Source organism: Bidens hawaiensis, unplaced genomic scaffold (assembly GCF_021521415.1).
Source record: "Bidens hawaiensis isolate Kalapana, Puna unplaced genomic scaffold, B.hawaiensis_p1.1 tig00011382_1, whole genome shotgun sequence".
In the NCBI taxonomy this organism is placed as follows: domain Eukaryota; kingdom Viridiplantae; phylum Streptophyta; class Magnoliopsida; order Asterales; family Asteraceae; genus Bidens; species Bidens hawaiensis.
Genome location: NW_027491885.1, coordinates 379,711 through 390,839, shown reverse-complemented (window position 1 = coordinate 390,839; position 11,129 = coordinate 379,711). Strand labels below are relative to the sequence as shown.

Below are 11,129 nucleotides of genomic sequence, written 5' to 3'. Positions count from 1 at the left end.
TGTATAGTTTACTTTGGTTTGATCTTTGTACATATTTATTTTACTTCAACTCAATTAACAACACTAATGTCTCGTTCGATGTGTTTAGGGTCACAACAGTTTCTGTTCTTTGGAGATCCCAACTAGGAAGAAACTCAAAGTATTTGTCTCCATGATCAAAGGATTACAAGCTTGTCCTTTGTCATTTGCAATTTCAGCCGATCCAGAGATACACTACACTTGGGTAAAACAATTTTGGAGAAATGCAAAGACAAGAAAAGATGGATCAAAGCTCACTTCAAAGGTTGAAGGTGTAAGTGTGACAGTCACCGAGGAAGTGATCAGACAAGCACTACAGATTGAAGATAATGCCAATGATCCATGCGCAATCTTCTCAGATGAATAGATAGCAGATTACTTAAATGATATTGGCTGTGAGGTTGACTGGTCAACCTGTGAGAAGAAATATCTACCAAATTACTGGAAGCTCTTATTCCATATTGTTTCCAATTGTTTACCCTCTCAAAACGGCGGGTTCGAAAAGTTGAATGCAGATTGGGTTGGAGTTATCTGAGTCTGACTAGAAGGAGAAGATACAATTATTCACAGTTGTTTTTCAGATACATTCAACACAATGTGCTTGCCAGGAACCGCATAATGATGTATCCTCGGTTTATTCAATTAATTTGGGATCATTTGCTTCCTAATACACCCAAGCCAATTCGAACAGATAAAGTTGATGATAATGGGAAGCCAGTTGAGTTCTTTGAGCCATTTCATTCAAGGAAGTCAAGCACGTGGCCATGACCATTATCTTAAAGCCCACTGGTAGAAGTTCATACTCGTATCAAGGTGAGCAACCGGGTGTTAAGTTTGGTCAGTTCCAATAAACTGAGTCTGATAGTGATGGAGCAGAGGATGATGATGATGATGATGATGATGATCCTGATGATGGTCAGGATGAAGGAGATGATAATGAGGAGGAAGAGCTTGATGATGAATCTGCTGAGGATCCGGAATCAGAATTAGCTGATCTAGAATGTGATCCACCATCTTTTGTTGAAGGTGAGCACAGAACAAAAAGAAAACACGACAAGAAAAAGAGGAAAGTTGGTGAATCCTCGAAAAGTTCTGTTGTTGCTATTGAAGAAGAAAAGGAAGACGAGCCTATCCGTCCTCCAAAACGGTTGAAGAAGGCTAAAGACTCCAAGAAGCCTTTACCTTCAAAGGTGCCTCGTCCCAAGGTAACATTTCCTTCGACTTCTGAGATGATGTCCCAACCCTTAGTAACCCCAACCACATTACCCCAAATCTCAATCCCACATGTAGGATCACCCAGAACCTTAGCCAAAACCCTTAAAGCTCTCCAAGAAAAACAAATCAAAGTCACCAAAACCCAAACCCCAATCTCACCCAAATTCAAGCCCAAAACCAAAATGACCTCACCTAAGGCCCTAACTAAACCAAGACCTAAAATTTTCATTAGGAAGAAATCCAAAACCCAAAAACCATCCTTAGTAGATGAACCCGTTACCTCACCCGAAACCTCCCCAACTCGCTTAGAACAACCATTGTCCTCCATCCAACTTATGAGCACCATACCTGAGACATCACCCACATACCAATTTACATCACCCATTAGGGATACCTCTTTTTGGTCGTCTACATTGACTACATCTAGACAAACCCAAACCACCTCAACCACCATAGAAACAACCACCACAACCACCATCCTACCCTTAACCATACCCACATCCTTCCGAACAATAAACTTAACCTTACCTATTCCAACTACACTTCACTCAACCATATCCACGACACCTCCCTCAACCCTTAGGAGCCCTACGATTACCGCCACTCCCATCTCAAGTGGGAAGTCGAAGAAGTCTCTAGTGCTCAAAGATCTTATCCTCGATAGGCTCGCGGCACTGTAAGAGGCTAATGAGAACCGTGCAAAGCGGGAAATCATGTTGTAAAACTTCTCAAGGATCAACAAGCCATCAACCAAGAAGTCACTCGACAATGTGACGCTTTGGCAAATCAACTAGCTACTTTACAAGAACAACGGGACTTGGATCAAGCTCGAATCACAATTTAGACAGAATGGATTGAACTGATTCAGCAAAGAATCAGCAATCAACAAGAGTTGATCAATAGCAACTCTTTGAGAAACGCTAATCAGCACGTTGAATTAGATAAGCTTGACTCTAGAGTAACCAAGTTGGAAGCTGATATTCCTTCCACTTCTAAAGTTGCTTATGACTTTAGGAAGGAACTTGAATCTTCTCTTACCAGTGTTTGGTTGGATTTTTAACATCTTGAATCAAGAGTTGGTGGATTAGAAAGTTCTGAGAATCAGGAGATTAAAAGATTGATGGGTGAAAGTGAGAGATTGCGGGAATTGGCTAGCAATTGCAAGAACAGATTGAGGAGAAACGCGCCGAACATGGGCGTGTGAATGAGTCGCTAGTCAATCGATACCTCGCCGTCATGGAGGTTATGCGATTGACTGATGAGGATGTTGAGAACCTACGGGTTCACTTGATGGGAACATTTCGAAGGTTTCTAAATGTAGCCGAGCCAAGGGCTGAGCAAGTCAACCAGCGACAAACTTTGCTTACTCGAATAGCCATTGATGCAGATAGGGTCAGAGCTCTAGGAAGTGTACACGACTTCCTCTACACGGGAGAAACAGGTAAGAATGGAGGTGAAGGAGGTTCAGGTTCCAGGGTTGTTGATGAGCCTGAAGTTGTTGTGGGAACCATTGCTGCTACTGAGCCTGTAGCTACTATTGTCGATGCTTCAAGGCAGGTCAGTTCTACTAGCTCATCACTTGTTGCACCCAACACGAGTGCACAAATGAGTGTTGTGTACCCTACCGCACCGATTGTTCATCCTAGTGCACAACCGGTAACACAAGGCGATGATTATGGTGATAATGATGATGATGAGGAGTCTGATGATGAGACTGACGACGATGATGATGGTGACGAGAAGAGAGATGACAAGAATGATGATGAGTATGACATTTTTGATGAACCTCGTGATAGTGGTAATGGTGATGGTAGTGGTGATGGTAGCGGTAGTGGTAGTGGAAATGGTGTAGCGAGACTACCGGAAATAAGGCGGCTGATGTTGAGTCGTCAAAAGAAGCTGAGAAAACAAGGGAATCGAAGGTTCTGGTGGAGGCTGAGCTCGCCTATTTACTAAATGTTCGTTCTTTTGTAGGTAGCGTCCCTACAGTTGAGAAAGCCATGGATGAAAATAATGAAGAATGTGATGAAGGTATCAAGTATTCTCCCAACCCCGATACACGCCAACTGGGAAGAATGTTGAACCAGCCATTGATAAGCACGTTGTCACTCATGTTGCTGCTACTGCACAAAGTAAGTCAAGAAAAGGAATCAAGTATTATAGCGTGAGCAGGATGGGAAGCCTGCGATGGTGGTCAAAGCCTTAACATGATTCGGATCTCATCTTGTACGCCAAATACCACAAAGATAGCAAAAGTTGGGTTGTCAGGAGTGCAAACGAGGATCTGACATATCTCACAACGAGAGATATGCACTCGCTATCAGAACTTGACATGAACTACTTCAAAAGACGATAGCTCGTGACGATAGCAAAGACAATCTCGAATCATGGTTCAAGAACAAGTTCTTATGGAGAGAAAGGAAAGCTGACTACCTGATCTTTGCAGTCAATCCGGGTAGTTCATTCAAGTCAAAGAAGATCAACCCGTTCTCCAACAAGCCGTCAAAAGAAAGACTATACAAGATGCCTGATAATCATGGCGCACCGATCTGCCATAGGTCGAATTTCGAGGACAACTTTTTTCACGACTTCATCACATGGGAATTTGACAACGAACATGGCGAGTTATCATACACTGCACTCGCAGTCATGAGCTCAAGTTCTTTGATGAACATGAACCGGCAGTTTGGACTCCGCGACCTCAAGAAGCTAGTTGAGTCGCCCCTCTGTACAGTCGAAGATGTTCGTCGTGACAAAACGGACGCCATCATTGGAAAATTCAACAAGTTTCTCAGATTACTTTTTGAAAAGCAACATTTTGAAGAAGATCCAGACGGTGTATTTGACTATGAGTTTGAATGCGAGTGGTGAAGAAGAAAATAAAGCAAATACCAAAGACTAGAGGGAGATTGGTAGGCCCATTTCATTATTAGTCTTTCGTATTTACATCTCATTAGTTTACGTTTCTGTTTTGTTTACGTTTGTATGTAATGGGCCCGAGGCCTTATGTAATTGAAGCCCATTGGGCCTTATTAATGAAAGAGTGTATGATATATAGTGTGTGTATAGCATATACAACCCAACCATTTTTTTGGCAAATTATCTAACTTGTTTACTAAAACTCTCTCTTCCTCCCTCCTCTCTCAACCTTCGGCTCTCTCTCCCTCACCCTCTCCTTACTTTCGGCCCTAGTTAACCACACCACAAGATCCAAGATCTCTGTCCTAGAAAGTTGTTTCCGCAAACTAGTTAAGAAGTTGATCCAAGACGACTAGTACTTAGTTTGTTGTGTTGTTTGATCCCGTCACGGGACCTACAATCTATCTAAATGACAGCGTCACTAGCGTTCTAACAGACGATGCTTAAATCTTAGAATTATGTGACGATAAAAAACATAAAAAACCACCACCACATTCTGACCATGAAGCGAGCACATCGAGCGTTAGGCATGTAGCGAGGACAACGACGACGTTGTACTATAAAAACACAAAAACCACCACCATTACAACGAGTTTGTACAAATAATAACAAAATGTAGAAATATATATAAATGGCAACGTCATCAGCGTGTTAACAGACGATGATTAAATCTTAGGATTTACGTGACAATAAAAACACAAAAAAAAAACACCACCACGTTCTGACCATGAAGCGACCACACCAGGCATCAGATGCAGCCGCGAGGATGACGATAGACCGGGATTCAGATGTAGGTTTGATAGCGATGACATTCGTGACACTGCCATTAAGATGGATTTTTATTATTAATTGTACAACTTTTTGTAATGGTTGTGCGTATGTATATATCGTTTATTTACATTGTTTCGTTATAATTTTTATAATTGTTGAAAAAGAAAATCAATAAAAAATCTTTTTTTAATAAAACAACAAAAAAACAATAATTAAAATAAATAAAATTAATTAAACACAAAATGACAAAAAATAGTTTTTAAGAAAATACCCATATATGCCACGGATAACACTATTCATGGCATATAAGGGGGTGTGGGGTGTTTTTTTTAAGATAAACTGCATTCACCAAAACAAACTAAATGCAAGTCCTCAAATTAAGGACTGCATGAAAAACCAAAAATTACATCAAAATATATGGGGAATCGTACCAATCCTTCCAATCTATACATTTAAATTTAGATATATTTCTAATCCAAAAAAACGGACTAGCTTTAATCTTCACGATAACATCCGCCACTTTAGCGTTCTTCCTTTGAAAAACCATCTCATTTCTAACAATCCAAATACACCATAAATTCGTTAACACAATCCCGTGAACCGTCCTCATCTCATGATTTGCAACTTCAAACCTTTTGCTAAAGAGAGTAAATCCCTAACCACTAACGCGTATAGAGGAGGTAACCTACACCATCTCGCAACCCGATCCCACATATCCAATGCAAAAATGCAAGCAGTAAATAAATGGCCCAATAATTCCGTAGAATCGCCACACAACGGACAATTTATATCATGTAAAATAACACTTCTCTTCGTCAATTCGACCCTAGTTGGGAGTCTATCTAGTTCCGCTCGCCAAGTCAAAGCATTGCACTTCAAAGGGATCCATGTGTTGCATCTCATTTTATAAAAATCGCTATAATTCCGAGCCGTAATAAATAGTTGTTTAACTGCATATACCGTAAAATTAGCTGGGCCACCACCTACCCATTTCCACGAATCCACTCCCTGAGCCCAAACGTAATCATGGATCTGCTCCAAAAGCCCCAAAAGTTCTCCAACCTCCTCATTTTTCGTTGGCTCTTTTTTCCGGTTCCATTTCAAATTTTTAATGGTGCTTCCAAGGGTGATTCTGCTTTCAACCAAACAATCTTTACATTTTTCTAATCTATATAGATTAGGACATGATTCTCGAAGAGGCGTTTCCCCAATCCACAAATCGCACCAGAACCTTATAGACTTGCCATCTCCAACCAAACCATAGAAAAAAGAATTCAGTTTCTTACCATCCGAAATGCTATTTCACCCACCTTCACGATCTAGTTCCAACATCAAGAAGAATTAGAGGCGAGAGGAAGCGACAACCAGTTATTTTTATTCCTGTGACATTCTACAATGATCCACTTCCACAAACCGTTTGCTTCCATCTTGAATCTCCAATGCCATTTAAGAAGCAAAGCTTCATTAATTTCTTTCAGGTGGTTAATTCCCAAACCACCCGCCTTTTTAGGTCTCGCAACTCTATCCCACGTAACCCAATTAATTTTTTTATCTTCACTCGTACCACCCTAAATAAACCTTCTCATGAGACCTTCTATACCTTCCAATTTATTAATCACAGTCACGGGGGCTTTAAAAAGCGAGAAATAATATATGGGGAGATTTTTCAACACTGTTTAATGAGTGTAACCCTCCCCGCGATAGACAACAGTTTGGCTTTCCAAGTCGCTAGGCGCGTCTCCATCACATTGATCACTGGCAACCAATTGGTGATTCGCTTCATGTTCGCACCCACTTTTATACCAAGATACTTAAAAGGAACATTACCTCTTCTACATTCCAACACGCCAAGCATATTTTCCACCTTGGTGTTATTCGTCCCTACACAAAAAGATTAGATTTATGAAAATTGATTCGTAGCCCCGAACATAAGTAAAAAAACCTGAAGCATTCTGGCGGTCTTCTCCAAGTTTTCTTTCGACCATTCCCCTAAGATAAGCGCGTCATCCGCATAAAACAAATGAGTAATATCTTGTTCATTCTCATAAATTTGAAGACCCGAAAGCTCACTAACCGACTTTGCTTTGTTTAGGACCCACGAAAGTGCTTCGATGACAATCAAGTAGAGAAACGGGGAAATCGGGTCTCCTTGTCGGAAGACTTTCTCACACTTGAACTCAAAAAGTTGGTGAACCATTTACTGGAACCGCTGATCAAGCCGACTCCAAAACCCTTCTAATCCATAGAACCCATCGATCTCCATTTGAAATATTATGGATAAAAGAAAGTTCCAATTCACATTATCGCATGCTTTCTCAAAGTCAATCTTCAATAAAAATGCCTTTTTGTCTTTTTTCTTAAGCCATCCCAAAACTCGTTCACAATCAAAGGCCCATCCAAAATGAAACGATCACATAAAAACGCTGATTGATTCTCCGAGGTACGAACCCCAAAACGTTTTAGACGATTAGTAAGAACCTTAGAGATCACTTTACTAATAATCCCTATAAGGGTAATAGGTCTATAATCTTTGAGCCCCAAAGGAGTGCAAACTTTAGAATCAAAGTTATAAAATCCGACCCACAACCTAAACTAATCAAACATGTCTCATGAAAGTCGGAGAAAATACTGAAGAAGTCATCCTCAAAGAAACTCCAAAATCTCTTCACGAACTTGAAATTAAAACCATCCGGCCTAGGGGCCTTGTCTGCCCCACAAACAAAAAATACATCCTTAATCTCTTTTCTAGAAAAAGGCTTGATCAGACTCTCCTTATACTCCTTTGGCACCTTATTAATATCATCACATTCCAATGGAGGCCTCACTTTAAACTTTTCTTTGAAATGATCTCTAAAAAATTTTAATACATGTTTCTTAACTAGGGATGGTTTAGAGTGTAACAACTCGAATTTTTATATCATTATTTTAATAATCATTACCCAACCCGTTTTATATTCGGGAAATTTTATCAATAATTATCATGTTTATCGAGTAAACAAATTATAATAGTGTTATTGTTTATTTACTTATTATATATATATATATATATATACCGGGGATGGATCTTGCGAGAAGTGATATTACAGCGAGAAGTGCGAGAAGTGAAGGTATAACTCCATTAATCCCTAATATCACTCCCTTTCATATGATGTTACATACATATATGTAGGTTGGTTGTATTTATGTCTTAACTACACATTCAAACCTACCTACAAATATATAAATGTACCGAGCCACATTCAAACCTATGTACCTACACACATACAAACATACTTACACATATACAAACATACGCACACATATACAAACATACGTACCTACACACATGCATATGCACCTACACAACGCACCTACACATAAGAAATGGAGTGAAATTAGGGATTAATGGAGTTACACCTTCACTTCTCGCACTTCTCGCTGTAAAAAAACTTCTGAAATGATCCAATACATATATGTATATATATATAACTTTCATATTTTGGCAAAAACTACCCAAACTAAACTATTATCTACTTTTGTTCCCCATTTATTTTTTAAGGACTAAAATGAAAATTATACATATATATATATATATATTATTCAAATCTGTCCCGTTTACCCAAGACCCGATATGATACCCGTTTATACAAAATCGTAGCTTGGACCGCAATCTTCGTAACCAATATGGTAATTGAACCAAAACGCGTGTTATAAATTCCTAGTGTGGCTTACCGACATCCTATTTTGGTTAAATCAATCAAATTTGATCCGTATTTCTTTATATACTTAACTAACACTAATTAGAATTCGATAGACATAATAAACGTATGTAATAATCCAATTCAACTTCCAGAATCCATCCTCTACCCATCGCCAACCTTAACCCCAACATTAATTGGATTATCATGTCTGCTTGCACCATGTTCTTCGTCATCCAAGCGCCGGCTCTCTATCGATCTAATTGACCATCAATACAACAGCGTTTTAGGTAATTATTTAAACCATGTCGTTCGTCTATGATCAGGGAATGATAACCCTAGCACTAATTAATTAAACTTGTAACGGATTACGCGATTTGATATTTAGGGTTTATAGTTAATTTGGGTGGAATTCGGATATTATATTTAAAAGTTCGTTTTCAGTTTATATCAATCTTCCAGCTTAGCTCATCTGGTTGTTGGAGTGTGTGAGCCTGCCAGGGGCGTTGGTTCGAGCCCTGGCCAGCCCACTTTGGTGTTTTTATTATTGTTTGATTTAATTTTATTTAATTCTTTTATTATTTTAACTATAGATAAAATAAACCTAAACTAATATTATTTATTTTATGGAACCGACACCTTATATTAACGCTTTCAGGATGTTTACTCATCTTTGTATTATTTTTTTAACCATTATATATGTATGTATGTGTATATATATATATATATATCTTTATAATACATGTATTTATATATACGTTTTCGTTATTAATTAAATGGCACAATAAATATAAAATGTATATACATATACACACACGTTAACTACAATTTTTCATCAACCGATTTTCGTTAAAGGTTCGAAATACTTATTCATTTAAAAGATTACGTACTACATTGATATATTTATTTAATATAGTTATATTATAATTAATTACTTAAACATTTACCTATCTAAATGTTTATATTCTTGTATTTTATTTATTCGGATAATTATAAGTACATCTCAATTTTATATTAGCCAAAATATTTATTTTATTATTTTAACTATATATTTACCTAAATATTATTTTAATGGTATTTGTAATTAAATTGTATAATCAAGTGTAAAATTGATGGTAATTTGAAATAAGTCCTTAAAGCAAAAGATAACAATAATAATAGTCTTTGCAATAATAATTACTATAGAAATCAATCGTTCAAATTCATAATATTATAAGCCAAAACATAATTCAATTCGCATCGAAATCTTAATTCATCAAATCATGTTATATCTTTTATAACTAATTTATATTAGCCTATTTAATTTGGAATCTTTGTCAGTGTATCCCGAAGGGTTCATCATCCTCACTTATATTTTCGTTCAACCGATCAGGTGAGTACCACATTCCCCTCTTTCTACTCGTTTTCTCATGTTTTGGGAACATATGCGTAAATTGAATTGCTCATATATACTTATACTCAAAACTGCAACTCTGTCTTATGTGTTAACAACTTATACTTTACTTGTTTATGTGCTTATATGCTTTCGCATTCGGAGAGGTCCAACATAATCTCATAATAGTATGATCATACGCTAGTCTTTATAGCTTTGTGCTTCTCGGCATCTTAGTTATACTAACTCATTTGGTTAATTTGATATTCTCATATGACTTGTGGCACAATTTATTTTTATGCATACTCAACCTTGTTTTGACAAAACCATTCTATTTTTAACGCGTATGTAGGTTATTGTTTGATGTTCAAGCTGGTTCGGAAGAAAAACTTATGACTGCATGCTAGAGAGAATAAACAAGATTATAAACTTTGATATATTTGTATTGTCTTATTTATTTGAATTATGGATTTTGAATTTGATGCTTTTGATTATTTAATTAATTTAATAGATATTGTCACATTTAATATTGCATGATAAGAACCTTTGAGGCATTTCCGTCGTAGGTTGGGGTGTGACATAGAGACCAACTCCCCATAAATCTCCAAGCCAGGAATCGCATTCCTAGCCTTTCTCCCATTAACCATACTGTGAAAGAAAGTTGATTTGTCATCTCCAAAAGAAGCCCATCTAACCCGAGACTTTTGTTTCATATCTTTACATTTAAAAATTTCAATCTCTTCGATGCTTTTTCTACATTCCATCCACACCCACAATTCCTCCTCTAACAAATCTATCTCTGCCATATGCAACTCAAGATCTTCTTTTTCTGATTTAAGAATCACCATCTCTTCCTTTTCCTTAGAATAACAGTCTTTCAACAATTTCCTAAGCCTATCTCTCAGCCTCCTGAATTTTTTTAAAAGAACCATATCCGGAGGGCCATCAAAAGTATACCCGTCTAATGCCTTACCGACAAACTCTTCAGAATCAGGCCTATCCAGCCAAGAATTGAACCAACGAAAAGGTTTCGGACCAAAATTATTATCAACCAAAGAAAGAACCAAAGGCGAGTGATCCGACCGTTCTCTAGGAAGGGCTCTCAAACAGGCGTTTGGCTATTTGTTGAAAATACCATAGCAAACAAATACCCTATC

At 37.7% G+C, this 11,129-nt stretch overlaps 1 protein-coding gene across 1 annotated transcript; it reads right to left on the bottom strand.

Annotated features, from left to right (window-relative positions):
• Window positions 1-5,529: 5,529 nt before the first annotated feature.
• LOC143537804 (uncharacterized) lies at window positions 5,530-7,120 on the bottom strand. Its single transcript, XM_077031489.1, has 3 exons — window positions 6,866-7,120; window positions 6,751-6,804; window positions 5,530-6,162 (listed from the first exon to the last, which is right to left on the bottom strand). Exons 1-3 carry the CDS (start codon window positions 7,118-7,120, stop codon window positions 5,530-5,532), a joined length of 942 nt encoding a protein of 313 aa, XP_076887604.1.
• Between the last annotated feature and the right edge of the window lie 4,009 nt (window positions 7,121-11,129).

Coding starts and splice junctions, on each gene's coding strand:
- LOC143537804 (XM_077031489.1), bottom strand. CDS start 7,120: ATGGTTCACCAACTTTTTGAGTTCAAGTGTGAGAAAGTCTTCCGACAA. Junction 6,805..6,865: donor AGACCGCCAGAATGCTTCAG/GTTTTTTTACTT, acceptor CTTTTTGTGTAG/GGACGAATAACACCAAGGTG. Junction 6,163..6,750: donor CGTGTTGGAATGTAGAAGAG/GTAATGTTCCTT, acceptor GGAGATGGCAAG/TCTATAAGGTTCTGGTGCGA.